The sequence below is a fragment of the Notolepis coatsorum genome (genome assembly GCF_963971535.1).
Source record: "Notolepis coatsorum genome assembly, chromosome: 14".
In the NCBI taxonomy this organism is placed as follows: domain Eukaryota; kingdom Metazoa; phylum Chordata; class Actinopteri; order Aulopiformes; family Paralepididae; genus Notolepis; species Notolepis coatsorum.
Window position 1 is genome coordinate 101,665,678 of NC_140178.1, and position 19,335 is coordinate 101,685,012.

The 19,335-nt window shown below is 44.9% G+C and overlaps 2 protein-coding genes across 2 annotated transcripts in view; both read left to right on the top strand.

The window, feature by feature from the left end:
- The window catches only part of LOC311240679 (CASK interacting protein 2), a gene marked incomplete at its 5' end in the record, with an annotated part of 79,813 nt that extends 72,910 nt beyond the window's left edge, over positions 1-6,903 (top strand). Inside the window, 5 exons of the mRNA XM_084329252.1 lie at positions 689-790; positions 923-1,061; positions 1,364-3,073; positions 4,424-4,724; positions 6,212-6,903. Of these exons, the coding sequence (XP_084185378.1) occupies positions 689-790; positions 923-1,061; positions 1,364-3,073; positions 4,424-4,724; positions 6,212-6,308 (2,349 nt within the window). The 3' untranslated portion in view covers positions 6,309-6,903. The remainder of the gene's footprint in view (positions 1-688; positions 791-922; positions 1,062-1,363; positions 3,074-4,423; positions 4,725-6,211) is intronic.
- A 6,671-nt stretch (positions 6,904-13,574) lies between these two features.
- Positions 13,575-19,130, top strand: LOC311240099 (axonemal dynein light intermediate polypeptide 1-like; the record flags this gene model as incomplete). Its single annotated transcript, XM_084328625.1, has 6 exons — positions 13,575-13,658; positions 14,184-14,320; positions 14,950-15,119; positions 16,500-16,678; positions 16,980-17,144; positions 19,015-19,130. The coding sequence occupies 6 exons, from the start codon at positions 13,575-13,577 to the stop codon at positions 19,048-19,050; spliced, it is 771 nt and encodes a 256-aa protein (XP_084184751.1). The 3' UTR covers positions 19,051-19,130.
- Between the last annotated feature and the right edge of the window lie 205 nt (positions 19,131-19,335).

The following is a 19,335-nucleotide window of genomic DNA, read 5'->3' on the forward strand; positions in this document are numbered from 1 at the left end:
GGTTTCAGGAAATTGGATTTTCAAGTTACATTTTAATTGTCTTTCTTCCTTACTAAAGGGGAACTATCTTACTATTTCTTTCACTATTTGGGCAATTGTACACAATTCCTGTGAGTCTAGGGAACACATCTGTAGTACGTTTCTTTTCCAAAAAACTTCATTGTTTTGTATTTCTAATCAAGTACTCTACATCAGCATTTTTCCACTTCAAGATTCCAAGCTGTTTTTGGCTGGGTTCCGCCCCCATACTCGCAATCCGCTTTGAGTGACAGTCACCAACCTGCACTATAGCAAATAGCTCCGCCCATACTACTCTATAATACGTTACCAAAAAAATTATGAATTACAGCGCCGCCAGGGGCCACAGTGCAATTAGCAAAGACACAGAGAAAAGACTGTAATTAACATTAACTCGTTCACTACCCACACTACAGAAGGTTAACCCTTTCACTACCCACACTACAGAAGGTTAACCCTTTCACTACCACACTACAGACGGTTAACTTTCTGTAGTGGGTGTGAAAGGGTTAACCCTTCACCGTGTGGCAGTGAAAGGGGTTAACCTTCTGTAGTGTCGCAGTGAATGGGTTAACCATTTTGGTAGTGTGGTAGTGAAAGGGTTAAATGTTAAAAAAAAAAAAAAAAAAAGCTCTATGTATGTACTGAGGTCCACTCTGATTGGCTGCAGGACCTGACCGCCATAGGAGTCACCAAGCCAGGCCACCGCAAGAAGGTGTCCATGGAGATCAACAACCTGAGCATCCCGGAGTGGCTGCCGGAGTACATCCCCGTAAGACCCTCACATGTAATACACAGCAACATATCACATGCATATAGATCAATTCATTACTATTAAATATTGCATAATAATATACCAGCTGTAAGGATCTGACAGCTTTTGCTCTCTCTCTGTCTCTCCTAGTCGGATCTGGTGGAGTGGCTGAGTGCCATCGGGCTGCCTCAGTACCACAAGCAGCTGTCGGAGAACGGGTACGACTCCATCAACATCGTGAGAGACCTCACCTGGGAGGACCTGCAGGAGATCGGCATCATCAAGCTGGGTGATTAATAACACGTCTTCACTTGAAGCCTGTGAATGAATACCAGTGGATAGGCATATTAGATATCAGGCCTAACAAAGATACCTGTAGACTAAAGCTTATCTTCATGCGTTGTAGTATTAGTATTTTGATTTTAAAAAGTTAGTTTTATTTCATTTTTGAAAGACATTGAGATTCCAGGCATCTCTCCGAGTACCACCAGCAGGGGGCCCAAGTACCACCAGTGGTACACGTACCACAGGTTGAGAACCACTGCTTGTAGAGTATTTTTCACTAATATAAATGTCTCGCGTTCCACTCAGGCCACCAGAAGAAGCTCATGCTGGCGGTGAAGAAGCTCTGCGACATCCAGAGGGCGATCATGCAGGCCGAGTCGGGCCAGGGCACGCTGCGCCGCAAGACCCCCGGGGCCCTCCACCTGGTCACCATCGAGCCCCCCGATGCGCTGTCCAGCGGCGGGGAGTGCCCCTCGCCGCGCACCCCCAAGATGATGACCTTCCACCAGGGCGGCGAGCTGAGTGCAGAGCTGCAGACGGCCATGTCCACCCACTACGGCCTGGGCTGCCAGGAGGGCCTGGCCTTCCGGAGCATGTCCAAGAGCCAGGAGAGCATCGACGCCCGCTCCCGAGGCTCCGGGCGCTCGCAGGAGCCGCCCACCGCCTCCGTCACCCCGCACAGCCGCTCCCAGGAGAGCCTGGGCGGCTCCAGCCTGGAGGGCAGCCCCACCAAGGAGAGGAACGTCCCGGAGGGCTGGGACCAGAAGCCCCACCAGCAGCAGCAGCAGTCGCTGCCCAAGCAGGTGCCCCTGGGCACGGCCACGGTGTTCAAGTACCCGGCCATCCCGGCCAAGCCCAAGGCCCCGGGCTCGGTGGGCTCGTCCCCCCGCGGCTCCCCGGCGCAGCGCGGCTTCAGCTACCTGCACGCGCACTGCGGCTCCACCGACCTGGAGCGCGGCTCGCCCGGCATCCGGCTCCGCGACCCGTCCCTGACGCTGACGCCGCCCAAGAAGCAGCGCGCGCAGAGCCTGACGCGCTACGCCCTGTCGGACGGGGAGCCCGACGACGATGACGACGACGACGGTCCTTCCTCCTGCGCCATGCCGTCCTACGCCACCCTGAGCCGCCGCCCCGGCCGCGGGCAGCCGCACCACCGCCTCCAGTCCAGCCCGGAGAAGGGCGGCACGGTGGGACGCAGCCAGTCCTTCGCGGTGCGCGCCCGGAAGAAAGGCCCCCCTCCTCCGCCGCCCAAGAGGCTGAGCTCGGTGACCAGCGTCAGCAGCATCGACCTGCCCGACAGCGTGGCGGCCGCGCCGCCCCCCTCCTCCCCCGGGTTCGACACGGAGAGCCCGCGCAGCGTGAGGAGCATCGCCGCCTCGCTGGAGAGCTGCGTCGAGGGGAGGAACCCGCCGGCGGTCCCCAAGCTGGATCTCCTCCAGCAGGAGCCGCCCCTGCCTCCCCCTCCCGTCGCCCCCCTCGCGGCCACGGAGCCCCGGAGGAGGGTGCAGAGCGAGTGTCTCCCGGCCCCGACCGATCCGGACAGAGGGGTGATTCAGTCGGACTCGGAGGAGGAGGAGGCGTCCGGAGGCCCTGTGGGGCTGGAGGGCTCCTCCTCCCCTCAGAACAGCTCCAGCGAGTGCATTCCCTTCGCCGAGGAGGGCAACCTCACCATCAAGCAGAGGCCCAAGGTGGGGGGACCGCCCCGGGCCGAGGCCGTCGTCCAGCCCCCCCCGCCGGCCAACAAGACCCCGGAGGTCCCGGAGTTCAACCTGAAGGAGTCGGACACGGTGAAGCGCAGAAGGCCCAAGGACCGGGACCAGGCCGGCGACTCGCCCACGGGCGACGGGCCGGAGCCGGTGGGGGGGGCGGAGGAGGTGAGCCTCAGGATCAGCGAGGTCAGTCTGGAGGGGCTAGAGACCCACCCGCCCACAGGGTCCCCCGTCAAGCCTCCCGTCTGCCCCAAACCGCCCGTCACCGCCCCCAAGCCGGTCCGCCACAGCCTGCTAGCCGCGCACGGTAAGATATCCACATTAGTTTTCATTTGCATTTCACTATTTAGAATATCTACATATATCTACATATACATATTATCTGCGGGGTAATATCTGGTGATAAAACGTCTTAAAACAATTATAATGATCAATTTTAAAAGGTGTTAAAAAGTCTTACATTTAACTTGCACAGGAATACAATTTTGGGGGGGGGGGCTGTTGGGAGATTAAATCATATTAAATATATGAAATGTTTTTGTATTCAAGTCGTCGTCTTTTGCGGGGCTACCGTGAGACGTGTAAATTGGCGCACAAGTGCGGCTGGGTGGCGCAGCGGAGATTGCGCTCGTCACCAACGCGAGAGACTCCGGTCTCGAATCCGGGTGTCAGCATTGCCTCCGGCTTGGGCCAGCCGTCATACTAACTCGTTTGGCTGAGTTAGCGGGAGGGAAGTCGTGGGTGGTAATCTGGCGTTGTGGACAGCGACGCCTACAGGTCAGGTCTGGGCACATGCTCAGCGAAAGACAGGAAGTGGTGAAGGTAGTGTGACCTCCCACGCGTTACACTTCACCAATGAGAGTCCTCGCTGTCAGGTGAAAAGAGAGCCGCTGGCTGTCTCCGCATGTGTCGGAGGAAGCATGTGGTGGACCTCAGGGCTCCCTTGTACCGACCAGTAGGAGGAACATGCGCACAACGACCAGGTAGGGGAGGGGGGGAATTGGCATAACGACTAAATTGGGATGGGAGGAAAAGCACAGAAAATCAGGCGGAGAAAAAGATTAAAAAAAATTAAAAAAGTGCAGCCGCCAGTTCGGTGTCGCTATGTGTTGTTGGTTTTTTGCTAGTATGTTCGTGAAATTGGTATTACATTTAGCTCTAAGTGGTATTAAAAAGGTCTTAAAATGTCTTCAATTGAACCTGTTGAAACCTGCAGATCCTGATCTAGCATATTTCAATACAAAGAAACCGTTCAACCTTTAACCCTTTCACTACCGCACTACCAAATGGTTAACCCTTTCACTGCCACACGACAAATGGTTAACCCTTTCACTGTCACACTACAGAAGGTTAACCCTTTCACTGCCACACGACAAAGGGTTAACCCGTTCACTACCACACTACAGAAGGTTAACCCTTACACTACCACACTACAGATGGTTAACCGTCTGTAGTGTGACAGTGAAGGGTTAACCGTCTGTAGAGTGGCAGTGTAAGGTTAACCGTCTGTAGTGTGGCACTGAAAGGGTTAACCTTCTGTAGTGTGGCAGTGAAAGGTTAACCGTCTGTAGTGTGGTAGCGAAAGGGTTAACCTTCTGTAGTGTGGCAGTGAAAGGGTTAAAGAATAAACTGACGTCTTCCTCCTCCTCGTCTTCAGCAGTGACGGTGGCTCCGCCCCCCGCAGGGCCGCCAGGCGTGACAGTCAGCGTGGTCCAGAGTGTGGCCTTCGCTTCTCCATCCACTCCCTTCCACGCCCCCCCTCCCCCTCCTCAGACCCAGCCCGCCGTGCCGCCCAGGCCCCAGGTGTGCGTGGTGGGACCGGGCCTCCTCAGCCCAGACTCCGCCCGCGGGGCCGCAGTGATGCAGCAGCAGCAGAGGCTGGATCAGACCAGCACCTCCCTGGAGGCGGCTCTGGAGGCCGTGGAGAGGAAGCTCACCCACGAGGACACCTCTGACGGGTGAGCGAGCGGCCCGCGGCGTCTGGTGTCTCTGTAGGTGGACGGGGTTCGCACAAGGTCCTTGAAGTGCTTGCATTTTTACAAAAAAAGATAAAATAGGCCTGGAATTCCTTGAAAACAGCAACATTTTTAACAAGGTGCTTAAAAAGTCCTTGAAATTCAAATCAACCATTCGCATTGAAAGTTTTGTTCATCCATGATAAAACATGTCTGAATCAAGAAATACGTATTTTTTTTATCTAAAGTGTAACTAATTGTCGGAAATTGGTTTACTTTTAACCCATAAACATTGGATAAAAAAAGTTGTCTATTACAAAACTGCATTTAAGAGGTTAAAAGTTAATTGTATCCTTTTTAAATGCCCTTTTTAAGAAAAATTGTGCTTGGGAAAGTACTTGAAAGTCCTTGAATTTCATTTTGCAATGTCTGTGGGAACCCTGGGTTGAGTACCGTTCACATTTGAACCGATACCGGTACCAGTTCCTGGAATATCGGTACTTACAGTACCTTTTTCCAGTACTTACAGTAACTCTCTCTGTAATAAAAAATATATATATTTCAGTTGTAAAAAAAACAAGTCCACACTTCTCAATTTGAACATTGTTATTTATTTAGAACATTTTGTTATCTTTTGTCGTAACACACCACACAAAATATCGCATGATCATGTATTATGGTTTTAAATGTTTAAATATCAACATTATATGGCCATCCTCTGTAAATATTATCAAACTCCTCTGACCTTGTCTGGTCTTTCCAAAGACCCAAGAGACGGGACAGTAATATATAATATATGAAACATGCATTCTAAGAGAGATACAAACTATATCCCTCTATGTATGGTCACCTATACCCTCACTTTACTGTCACACTCTGCACTCTGGGATGCAAAACGTATTTCCGTTGTACTGTACTTGTGCTGTATGATGACAATAAGAGAGAACACCAGTTCTAGCCTCCCTACACTGGCTCCCAGTCCCTGTACATCACAGAGCTCATAACCCCCTACTCGGCACCCAGGTCACTAAGATCCTCCAACCAGGCTCGGCTGGTCCCCCCCCCCCCCGCACCAGACTCAAAAAGAGAGGCGATCGCTCTTCCCCAATGCTGTGGAACCAGCTACCCCTGGAGATCAGAACTGCCCCCTCGCTGGAGACGACTAAAAACTCACTTTACTCCCTAGCCTTCAATAAACCCTGATTCTCCCACACCCTAACTCACACACTCCCATGCAATTTTATCCTGCCCCTCCCCCTTGTATCTGTTCTTGTGTTCTTCTATCCCTGTACTTTGTGCTACTCTATCCGTGTGTTGGCCTACTGTTGTCCTATTCTCTGACTGTACTGTCTTGTCCTGCTGTGCCTTTTTGTATTTTTGTATTATGATTTTTATGCTTTGACTGTACAGCACTTTGGTTGGCTCTTGAGTTTTTTAAACGTGCTTTATAAATAAATGACTTGACTTGACTAAATTCTTTCCGCCACCAGTGGAGCGAACACCGTGAAGTCTGCCGGCACCATCCTGGACGACATCGGGAACATGTTCGACGACCTCGCGGACCAGCTGGACGCCATGTTGGACTGAACCCTGCCGACCAAGCCCTCACCTCAGGAAGTACCGAAGAGAGACACGGGAAGAGAACGAGGGGGGTTGAGAGAGAGAGAGAGAGAACAGCGCCCCCCCCTCCTGTCTCTCCATCTGAACTTAGACCACGTCAGCCGATGGAGCACGCCGTCGTTACATAATATATCGGTTGACCTCCACGTCCGCCGTGATTTTTTTATATCTCGTTAGCCACTGCTCTCTCCCCCGTCTCGTCTCTGAACACCAGCACTTATGGCTCCTCCTCCTCCTTCTCCTCCTCCTCCTCCACACCGTGCTCCTCAACCGACACCACGACGCGGCACTGACAGTTTCAGGGTGCCGTGTGCACAAAGAGGAGGCCCCCCGGCCCCCCGGCCCATACTGACCCTTCTCGGAGCACCTTGTTTTTTAAGCGTCGCTGGATGAGTTTGACCTTTTTTTTAAAAAGCGTCCTCCGCCCCCTGTGTTGTCGTGCCTTTTCCCTCCTTGTCGCCAAACACAAACCCCGTCTCCCAGCGCCTGGAGGAGGAGCTCGTTGGGGAGGAGGGAGTGCCGTGGAGGAGGAGGGAGTCGAGGAGGAGGGAGTCGAGGAGGAGGGAGTCGAGGAGGAGGGAGTGCCGTGGAGGAGGAGGGAGTCGAGGAGGAGGGAGTGCCGTGGAGGAGGAGGGAGTCGAGGAGGGAGTGCCGTGGAGGAGGAGGGAGTGCCATCGAGGGGGAAGCAGTCTGTTTTTAAGTACCAGCCCACTGTGAGGAGTCATTCCCTGACAGATTGTCACCAGACACTGCTCTTTGCATTACGAAGCTGCGTGTGAGCGATCTGTCAACATGACGTCCCGTTATGACATATTCACTGTGTCTCTGTGTCTTTGACCATTTCAAGAAATTGTACCTTTTGTGATATTTTTTAATATTCAAAAAAAAGAAAAAAAATATATTTGATCCATTTTGTACCAAGTGATGTTTGACCCACGTTATTCTTCTGTGTCTTCCACGAGGCTCGGTGCCAGTACGTGTTGTGCTCTTAAAAACTGACCTATTTTACAGAATAGATTATATACAGTATATATATAAATATATATAAATAACTTCTGGTTTCATGAAGCTATGTAAAATGTGTAAAAGTGCTCAATGATGATGTTCACACAAAGGGAAGAAACATCTGCTTTTTTTAAGGCATGTTTAGCTGTTAAGTCATTTAAAACTGTTCATACTGTCCCCTGCTTCTATGCGCAGCAGAGGGTGAGATTTCAGTAAAGATATTACACACTATTTTGGGGGGGGATTCTGTTTTAATTTAGTCAAACTAGTATTTAAATTAGAGTTATCTAAATATGTATATTGTACACACTAGAGGTATTTACAGGAGCAGATTCGTATTCAACCAAAGTTCTTTGTACAGATTTTTTTTTCTCCCCGATATTTTCAAAAGATTTTCCAGAAATGTGTCCTTAAAGGTGCTGTATAGACAACATTTGTATGTGGAGTCATCATTAACCATTTGGTAGTGTGGTAGTGAAAGGGTTAAAGAAAAAAAGAAAATACACTCAGAGCTTTTAGAAAGGTGCAGCATAAAACTATTGCTTTTCCCCAAAACAATTATTGATTATCATAAAAAAGAATTTTGCGGGTCCAAAGTAAATGTTGTTTACATGTGGCAGGCATGTATCCCCTCCCTACTTCCCATTTCCCCCACATGGAATGCACCTGATTGGATAAATGACATGCTGGTGCTCTAGTGCGACACCTAGTGGCTGAATGTTCTATCTATAGCACCTTTTTAAAAGAAATGTCGAACCTGTTGGTTCTTACCTTCCTTTATTGTTGTAATATGAATGGAAATGTAATAATGTTCTTTACCTTCTTATCAAGACTGTAAGAGGTGTCTTTCTCCGTGCCCAGCCTGCGTCGTACGGCTGTAGTTTCCATATTGGGGCATGCTGTTGCTGTAATACTTCAAACAGCGAGAACGACATCCATGCTGTATTTTATTTTTTCATCTTTTCCATGAACTTTCTTTCCACGTATCCCGTACCGTTTAACCCTGATATGTCTGATTGTCCCACGTCTTGTGAATACGCTTCCTCGTGTGAATGTGATATTTCCTCGAATCGACCTATCTCAAGCCCCGCCCTCTTTCCCCCCGAGCCCCGTCCTCTTTTCTTGACCCTCCAATCGCGACTAAGCTTGATATAGGTCAATTCTTCTTATTGGTTTTTCTTTTCTCCGGTTATAACTCAGGAAATTCCCAACCTCCAGTTTTGAGTCTCAAGGCACAGACACCTGTCCTGACTGGCAGACTGTCTCTGTCCTGACTGGCAGACTGTCTCTGTCCTGACTGGCAGACTGTCTCTGTCCTGACTGGCAGACTGTCTCTGTCCTGACTGGCAGACTGACTGGCAGACTGTCTCTGTCCTGACCGGCAGACTGTCTCTGTCCTGACCGGCAGACTGTCTCTGTCCTGACTGGCAGACTGTCTCTGTCCTGACTGGCAGACTGTCTCTGTCCTGACTGGCAGACTGTCTCTGTCCTGACTGGCAGACTGTCTCTGTCCTGACTGGCAGACTGTCTCTGTCCTGACTGGCAGACTGTCTCTGTCCTGACCGGCATGACTGTCTCCGTCTTGGTCCTTTAATGCTCTTCTAATGTCCTAAAGTAGCTACGTAACACGACTTAGGAGATGGGACTTTGACAAAGGGATGTTTGCCAAAAGCAGAAACAAACTGGGTTTAAAATAAATATAAAAAAGACCATCTAAGTAACACCATATATAAGAATGATGAATAGAATACTATACATAATAAATAGAATACTGTACGTAATTCTATTCTATCTCTGGTGGAAACGGTATGTGTTGTGCGTATTGTTCCTCTTGACTGTGTTACTGAGTACCGTTACTGTTTTTGTTCTGCGATGCTGACTGTGTACTGTCCTACAACTGTATCATTTTGTTTACAGTTAACCATTAAATAATTTGCCTATAAATAACCCTGTCGGCTCGCCGTTTTGATGTGACTTTGTTTTCGAACAGTCGTGATTGGAAGAGCAAGAAAAGAGGGCGGGGTCAATTAAGAGATGAGTTTAAGGCCCAAAATGGGAAAGTTAGATATGAAAGAATCCAAAAAAATTTAGTCATAGTACTATCTATGATAGTAGTATAGACATATTAGCATGATAGGTAGTAGTATAAGGATAGTAACATAGTACATAGTAGTATAGACATATTAGCATGATAGGTAGTATTATAAGGATAGTGACATAGTAGATAGTAGTATATACATATTAGCATGATAGGTAGTAGTAAGGATAGTGTCACGACTAGGCGTATTGAACCCAATACAATGAGAAAGGGCAGACAGGTCTTGTTAAACCCTGGTGTGGGTATATTTAATAAGATAGTATAGACCGGTCTCCAGGCAGAGGTCGATTTACACAGGGGAGATTCTCGTACAGTCCAGGGGCGTGTGTGGGACAGGATAGTCAGACAGGCAGGGGTCAAAACGGGTACATGTGAAAATATATGTACATTACACAATATATGCACAAAATTAAAGGTTACCATTTTACTGTTGTTGTTTACAATTGCAGCGCCATAAATATTGTTTACAAATATATTTACTATTCAAAGAAGCATCTGCTAGGCTTCTGTCTCATTTATAGTGCTTCAAAAATAATTTTCTTAGAATTTATTATAAAGCGAGATAGACTCTAATTAATTTATTTATTTATTAATTGAATTATAGTAGCAGGCTCTCCAAATGCAAACCGTTATCGCTCTCAAAACTATACAGTGCACCTTTAAGAAACAAAACTTATGAAGAAACATCATTATGGTAATTTCGTAAACTTTTACACTCAGACAAAATGAGCTGCCCTTTAGAAATAAGTGTGTTGACATTCAAATGTAAGAAAGCTTTCCCCAGGTGGCAGACACATTATCAGTCAAGATGAAACCCTTTTTAGACTCTGCCGGTGGTTCTGAAGCAGGTCTTTAATATGACATCACTATGTTGAACAGGAACTTTAGACAAGAGACAGTGAGGTATGGTGGGACTGAGGGCTGTCTCAAGGTCAGTGTTATGGTTTCATTACATTTACATTTAGTCATTTAGCTGATTTACTAATTGTGAACAACAAGACAGCAGGACGGGTACAACTCTGGTAACATTGTACATAAAATAGTGTGGAACTTGAGTGCTACACTCATACATAGTAGATACTAGTAGTATAGGCATATTAGCATGATAGGTAATAGTATAAGGATAGTAACATATAAGATAGTAGTATAGACATATTAGCATGATAGGTAGTAGTGTAAGGATAGTAACATAGTACATAGTAGATAGTAGTATAGACATATTAGCATGATATGTAGTAGTCAAAGTAGTGTATAAGGATAGTAATGAGTGAATGAATGAAAACTTTATTTAACAGATTGCAGAATGGGTACAATACAGTACGGCTCAATCTAACATAGTACTAGATAGTAGTATAGGCATATTAGCATGATAGGTAGTAGTATAAGGATAGTAACAGTACATAGTGGTAAGGCACTTAATAGTAAAAGACAGTACAAAGGTTATTATTATACATACTATTATACTATTGATAATATTGTACTATAATATTATACTATTGAGATAAAATAAGATCATTGAGATTAACCAAGTTTGTGTTTGTAGGTTTGTGCGTTTTGGCCATTGTTGAAAAGGGGTGTAAGATACTGTATGTACTGTATGTATTTATGCATGCATGTCTTCACATACTCGAGTTCTTCATCTGGTAGTGGTTGATCAAGGCCAGGGCCTCCATGGCGTCGTTGATGGTCTCCCATTCCAGTAGACCAGACGCACTGCGCTCACTGGAGGTTGCGCCACCTGGTGGTTAACAGACACAATCGCACGATTACTCGCCACATAGAGCACACTGTAAATTACAGTCATTCATCATAAATAATCACTAGTATTCTTCCAACTAGGGCTGTCACTAACAATTATTTTGTTATCGATTCATCTGTTGATTATTTTATCGATTAATTTACCAGAAAAAAACAATTGATTCCATTTGCAATTTAATATTTCAAAACGTTTTACTAGTATCCTCAGGTCACATGGGTAGTTGCCTCTTTGACACCACCTACTGAATACCCAGAGTAGGAGATGAGCCATGAAGTTTATTTATGTCTAAATGCTGTGTAGTGTGGATGCCTACTGTACATGAGTAGGTTGAGTAACTGAGTTACTGCTTTTTATCTATTGACTCAATATAGCTACTTTATTATCTGCAACTTGTTCCTGTTCGCGGACGACTCAGCCCTGCTGGTCTCTGACAAGAACAAGTTACAGGTTGAAAAAACCCTCAGCTCAGAACTAGGCAAAATCTGCATATGGCTCACCGATAACAAACTATCATTACACATGGGCAAAACAGAGTCCATTCTCTTCAGTTCAAATAACAAACTCAGCAAGACCGACGGCTTCTCAGTTACAGTGGGTGACAATATTGTCACAAGGAAAGATGAAATTACATACCTGGGTTCCATCCTAGAGGCTAATCTTTCCTGTGACAAAATGGCATCCAATGTAATAAAAAAAGTCAACCAACGAACTAGATTCTTGTACCGGATCTCCTCTCTGGTAAACAAGAATACCCTGAAGACTCTGGCAGGAGCACTCATTCAAGGGTACTACGACTATGCTTGCACCTCATGGTACCAAAGCACCTCAAAGGCACTAAAAACAAAATTACAAACATCTCAAAACAAACTGGTCAGACTACTGCTTGACCTGACTCCTAGAACCCACCTCACCCCTGCCCACTTTGACAACCTAGGATGGCTTAGAGTAGACGACAGAGTACAGCAACTTGCAATGGGCCTGGTCTACAAGATACACTACGACCAAGGTACCCATGTACATGTCAAGATACTTCCCAAAGGTCAGTGAATACCACGATCACAACACCAGAGGGAGCTCCACAAATCATGTTAAACCCAGATTCGGCTCAAACAAGGGACTAAACACGTTTCGCAATTATGCCACATCAATGTGGAACGCCCTACCCAAAGCTGTAAAGGAATGTGAATCACTACCCACTTTCAAAAACACTCTCAAAGAACATCTACGGGAGACTGCAATTCGAAACTGGCCCCTGCAAATGTCCTAACCCAACCCCCTCCAATGTACAGTAAATTACCAAGTATGGCTTTGTCAATATTCCAATGTACAGTGTACAGTGTCCCCCACCCACCCCCTACCCAACCCAACCCCCCACCCCGGCACCCACCCAACCACCTCCAATGTACAGTCCCCCCCCCCTCCCCACCCAACCCCACCCCACCTACCCAACCTCCTCCAATGTACAGTTTCTACGTCAAATGTATACTCTCTTTTCTGGACTATTTTTGTATCACAAACAGTACTGTATTGCAAATCTGGTATGTCATAAATGTAGCAGTAGGCCTACTGTCTATCTGTATGTCGTGTGTGTCATGGGGGACCCTGATGTAAACAAGACGAAAGTCTTTCTCTGGTCTATATTGTACCCATTCTGCAATCTGTTAATAAAGTTTTCAATCAATCAATCAATCAATATTGAAGTAATAACACCCGCCCGTTACTATGACGTGTGTGTGCGTGTGCGTGCGTGTGTGTGTGTGTGTGTGTGTTTCCGACGCGCGCCGGTAGGTTGTTTGCAGGGTGCAAGCTCCTGTCCCTCTCCATCTCTACCTGAGATACTAGTCTAAACGTTACAAAAACATATTACATGTTCAGAGTTATAACTTACTTTTCCTGAGAGCTGACCTGGTAATGGATGACAACGTTGCACTTCCTATGAGTTCTCTAATCATCCAAACGTTGCTAATGCTGCAGACCAGAGAAAGACTTTCGTCTTGTTTACATCATTTTACATTCGTATCCCCGTGGTCTAATAATGTCATCTCAGTGCCGCCATTGACCATGTGTATATTATCTTTTGTTTAATATTACACATGTTAATTCAAACAAAAATGAATGATGTGTATCACCCCGAATTATTCACGAGGCAAATAACGATTAAAAATAGTATAGTACAATCTTTTGAACCGGCGTTGTTTCAGGTCGGAGAAGTTAAAGAGGAACACCGGAACGTTGCCGTGACAACGTAAACTGTAACTGTTCAACTAGACTTCGTTAGACTTTCTGTAACTTCATATTTATTAATTAACAAAGACACCGAATTGCTTTTAGTATTTAGCTACGTTTATTGTTTTCAAAGTCAGTCAGTACAATGATTCGTTGTGATGATTCGTTGCTGAAATATGAAAACTCAGTCTTGGTGAACATAAATACAACAGACAAGAAATCACCAAAGGTAGGGTTGTCAAGCCAGTGGCTGCTCACGCCATGGCGTTGGTTTAGGAAGAGTTGGCAACAACCTTACTTGCACTCATCCAGGACAAGTATTTGTTATTGCCCATCTTGTACAGTACTACAATGCTTGCAAATGGACAAATTGTAAAAAAAAAACGCAAACGTAAATGTATGCTATAACATCAAGTGTGAAAAGGAAAACAATAAAATAATAATAAATGTATATATATATATATAGAGAGAGAGAGAGATATCCATCTAACAAACCGATTATAAAAACTATATATACTATGTTTTATAATCGATTAGCCTTTAATTCTTATCTTTTTATTTTGATTCATTTGAAGGTTTCTCTTGTTTTAAACCTTTTTATTCTATTTTTAATTTTGTTTTCCTTCTGCTGTGAAGCACCTTGAGAGCTCACCGAGTTTAAAGTGTGCTATATGAAATAAATCTATTATTATTAGTTGTGTCACATTTAACTTAGGTCAGAAAGAAATCCTGCAGTAATGTTCACTAATTACAGGCGCGTCCTCTGAGAGTGAGTCTCCAGCAGCCTGCTCTGACCGGCCCCGTGCCTTCACCTCCCAAGCCAAAGTCCCGCTCAGCTGATGCCACCAAGCGCCAAACAGAGGAAATCCTCAATACCATCTTTCCTCCTAGGTATGATCTTTGGTTAGGCTACGTCTCTCTAGCCTATATTTGGTACTATTTTGACACACAATACTCCAAATAGACCTGCACCAAACTACCCAAAAGTATCATGGTGATATTACCATCAGTATCATGATTTAAATGTTACCATCATGGTATTACTTAAGGTTTTATGGTGATATTACCATCAGTATCATGATTTAAATGTTACCATCATGGTATTACTTAAGAAGGTATCATGGTGATACATATACATTTCTACCATGGCATGGCAATATAATGTCTGTCTGTCTGTCTGTCCGGCTGTCCGGCTGTCTGTCCGTCTGTCTGTCTGTCTGTCTGTCTGTCTGTCTGTCTGCCTGCCTGCCTGCCTGTCTGTCTGTCTGTCTGTCTGTCTGTCTGTCTGTCTGTCTGTCTGTCTGTCTGTCTGTCTGTCTGTCTGTCTGTCTGTCTGTCTGTCTGTCTGTCTGTCTGTCTGTCTGTCTGTCTGTCTGTCTGTCTGTCTGGCTGTCTGTCTGTCTGTCTGTCTGTCTGTCTGTCTGTCTGTCTGCCTGTCTGTCTGTCTGTCTGTCTGTCTGTCTGTCTGTCTGTCTGTCTGTCTGTCTGTCTGTCTGTCTGTCTGTCTGTCTGTCTTGCAGGGAATGGACGGAGGACAACCAGGTGTGGGTGCAGCACGCCTCCAGCAGCCCCTGCACCCGCCTGGAGGTGGTGCACCTGACGGAGCAGCTGGCCCTCAAGCTGCAGGAGAGGCAGGCCAGGGAGGCGGGCCTCTGCCCCGTCCGCAGGGAGATCTACTCCCAGTGCTTCGGTAAGCAAATGCTCTGAAAAAGACGGTAATGTATAGAGCAGTTGCTTATTGGAATAAAATACCCAGAAATATAACTATGGTAAGCAACAAATTTATGTTTAAAAAAAGTTAAAAATTGCGCTCATGAATAATGAGTTACATTTTGGTCTTTGATTTATTATGGAAATTAGTATGTATATACACATACATACAGTACAGAAAAGGGCATATCGATGGCTGAAACGCAAAACCTGCACAATTCAGATTTTCTGATTTTACTTTGGATGATGAGAAACCTCCTATCTGCACCTATTCAGTCTGTCTGCGAGATATTTTCCAATCGCCAAAAGCAGTGTATTGTATTGGGTATCCTTAAAAAATAGCATTCTGCCAGAAAACAACACGTTTTTGAAAGGTGAAATATATATATATATATATATATATATATATATATATATATATATATATATATATATATAAATATACTGTGTATATATCCCCATATTTCTGTACATACTTGCATATAATCCTTTTTGCACATCTGTAGATACTATATCTATATCTGTACATATACCTTACCTACTCTTTACTAGTTACGCTGCTGGCCAGTATGACTTACTACCATAGTGTCTTTATACCTGCATCACTGTACATATTAATACTACAACCCTGTACATACATCTTATTAGTACTATTACTCAGTAGTACTAATTTACTGTATATATTTTATACCCAGTTTAATCACCTGTACATTGTATGTTACTTTTGTAGGCTATACTTTACTGTTACATTGGCACTCTGGTTGGATGCCAAACTTATTTTCATTGTACTGTACTTGTGCTGTATAATGACAATACATTTTAATCTAATCTAATCTAATCAAACTTCACAGTACCATTATCATGTACTCAAAAATGATCTTGATTTATGGTCTGATGTCGGCTAATACCGGTAACTGTCCCATCCCAAATTCTCTCTTTCTCTCTTAACTATAACTATATGCTTTTATTCTGGTGGGTTGCCAGGTTATTATATATATATATATTTTTTTTATGTTTTTGGTAGATTTTTTTATTTGTTTGTACTACCGGACAGTCCGGCAGAGAGAGAGACAGAGGAAGAACGGGAGACAGAGCGGGGGGAAGACATTCGGCAAAGGACGGCGGGTCCGGGAATCGAACCCGGGTCGGCCGCTTCGCGACGCAGCTCGTTACACGGGTCGCCACTTGGGTGCCCAGGTTATTATATTCTAAGGAAAGCACACGCGGTAACCCATCAATTGACCTATCTCAAACCTGCCCTCTTTGCTTGATCCTCCCATCGCAACCGTTGCTTGGGGTTTAAGATAGGGCCATTCAATCAAGTAGGAGCTCATTCTCTTCTCCACGTTCCTCACTTCAGATGAGCTGATGAGACAAGTCACCATCAACTGTGCTGAGAGGGGCTTGCTGCTGCACAAGCTGAGGGATGAGATCCGCATGACCATCGCTACCTACAAGACGCTGTGCGAGAGCAGCCTGGGCTTCGGCGTGAGGAAGGCCCTGCAGTCGGAGCCGGGCAAGTCTGACATGGAGAAGAGGGTAATGTGACCTACTGACATATAATAACACATAACATATTACACATTATAATCATTCATTCATGTGCACATACATCAGTATGAGAAACACAGCAACACACCCTGTAGTTAGACATTAAGACCCAGTACAGATGAGAAGGATTACCTGTCATTAATACTAGTCTATATAAATACTTGTTGGGTTAGACACTAGTCTATATATAAATACTTGTTGGGTTAGGCTAAAAGACGTATGTTTATTATTAATCAAAGACGTATTTTTATTATAAGACGTGTGTTTATTATTAATCCTCCATGTTTAGATCAGTGATCTGGAGGACGAGAAGCGGGCGCTGGAGAGGCAGGTGCACGGGCAGAAGGAGAAGTGTGACACGATAGAGAAGAGGGAGACTGAGAGGAGAGGGGCAGAGGAGAGGAGGCGTCAGGAAGAGGTGGACAACCTGAAGAACACCGTCACGCAGATGAAGGTGAGGAGAACCGTGACGGAATAGCACTTAAAGTTCCTCCCTTCAAGATGATACTTGACAAAAAGAGTTAAACGGCATTTACTTTTGGGATGTTCTTAAAAGTCTTACAAGTAAACGGCTGTATGTATTTATATGGCGCTTTATAAAAGTAAAAGTAGTAGTTCAAGTTTTCATGTTTTCTTTTATTTGTCACATGGTACTACATGTACAGTACGGTGAAATGCTTGGTTCTGTATGAGCCCCCTGATAATGTGCTTCATACAGTAAAACAAATGTAAAAAGAATAAAGACCAAACACTCAAATATACAATATACAAACTAATATGCATAATGCAATTAATAATGCAAACAATGAGGTACAGATTGCAAACTTTTTAAAATGCAAAAATGTACACAGGGTTTGATTTCAGTGCTTGGGAGTGTTCATTCCTCAAAGTATCTAGACAACTCTAAACAGGTATTTAGCTATTGGTCCATTCCTGCTAGCTCTGGTTACTCGGTCGACAGCAAGCGGATGCGAGGTATAATAAATGTTGACACTACTCTCTAGTCTAGACTCTAGCAAACACACCACACCGTTTTTTTTTAATGCATTCTGGAGGTGCTGTGAGGTGTGTGTGGAGACCACATTTGTAGGGGCCAGTTTCGAAATGCATGCCTCCCGTAGGTGCTCTTTGAGAGCGGTTTTGAAGGTGGGTAGGGATTAATTTTTTTTTTTATGGCTGTGGGTAGGGCGTTCCACATTGATGTACCATAATTGCGAAACGTGTTTAGTCCCTTGTTTGTGCCGAATCTGGGTTGCACATGATTTGTGGAGCTCCCTCTGGTGTTGTGATCGTGGTATTCACTGACCTTTGGGAAGTATTTCGACATGTACATGGGTACCTGAGTGGTGTAGTGTAGACCAGTGTACTTCCCTTACATCCTCGTAGACAGGACAGTAAAACAAAAGTTGAACCTCATTCTCAATTTCACCTAGACACCAAACAAAGTCTGTCCTCCTCTGAAGTGGCATTACACCTGCCGCTCTAGGGCTGATCGCATCTGTGCACATAGGGATCTTTGTCTTCTGTTTAAATTATACTATACATAAGGTTCTGTACTGTAACTATTATGAGACAGTAAGTTTGTAATTTTTTTTTTACACCATATATCAACAGACATGAGAAACATTTGACTCCTAATACTCCTGAGTATCACACAATAGTCGTTTCTGGAAAATGAATGCCAAATCGCTCACATAAAATAAGGATTCCAACTAGGGGTGTAACGTTTCGACCTCACAACGATTCGATTCGATTACGATTCTTCAGGCAACGATTCAATGCATCATGAAATCTCTTCATTTGACCACGATTCGATTAGATTAAGTTTAGATGAATTTTCGATACATTTTCTATCAGTTAATTCCCCCAAAAAATTTGAATACACAAATGTGGCTGGGGGAACTGATTCACTCAGCATGAATGGACTATAGGTCAATAAAATACAATACACACAATTTTTTAATTTTTTAATTTAGATTATAATCGATTCTAACATATTCAAATCGATGCATCGAATCGAACACATTAGAATCGATGCATCGTTACACCCCTAATTCCAACTCATTAGCTGAAGGATGACGATGCAAAATGTCCCCTATTAGGACATAGCTGCACATGAGGTGGTAATTCTCCGACAATGGCCTTAAAGATAAACAGATACCAATGATTATTGAGTATTGGATTATGCTTATTCTGAATTGACCCTGCTTTCATTGGCCTTGAGGAAAACCAGGTTTCATGTATCTAGCAGTGGGCGTAGTAGCTCTGTTTCCTGCTCACAGACTTCTGTAAGACCTTCTTCCATTTGTCTTCCTCTTCCTCAGGCCCTGCTGGGGAGAATGCTCATCAACAAGAAGTGACTTCAACACCAATAGTGTGCATTTGTATTCTAATTGTTCCCAAACCACATTGTAATATAACCCCAAAGAAACATCCCAGACTACACTGGTATAATTAGTTACATATCATTCCCTCAGTTAAAGATAGTTACAGCCTCTTGAACTTCAAGAGATTATTACATTTATAACATATGAATGAAAAATGAATTCCTTCCCTTTCACTCGGCAGTGAGAGTCCATAAGGGTTGCGGTGAATATCCAGTTCCAGAAGCAGCTGACGGCAACAACAGTCACTTCCGCTGAAAG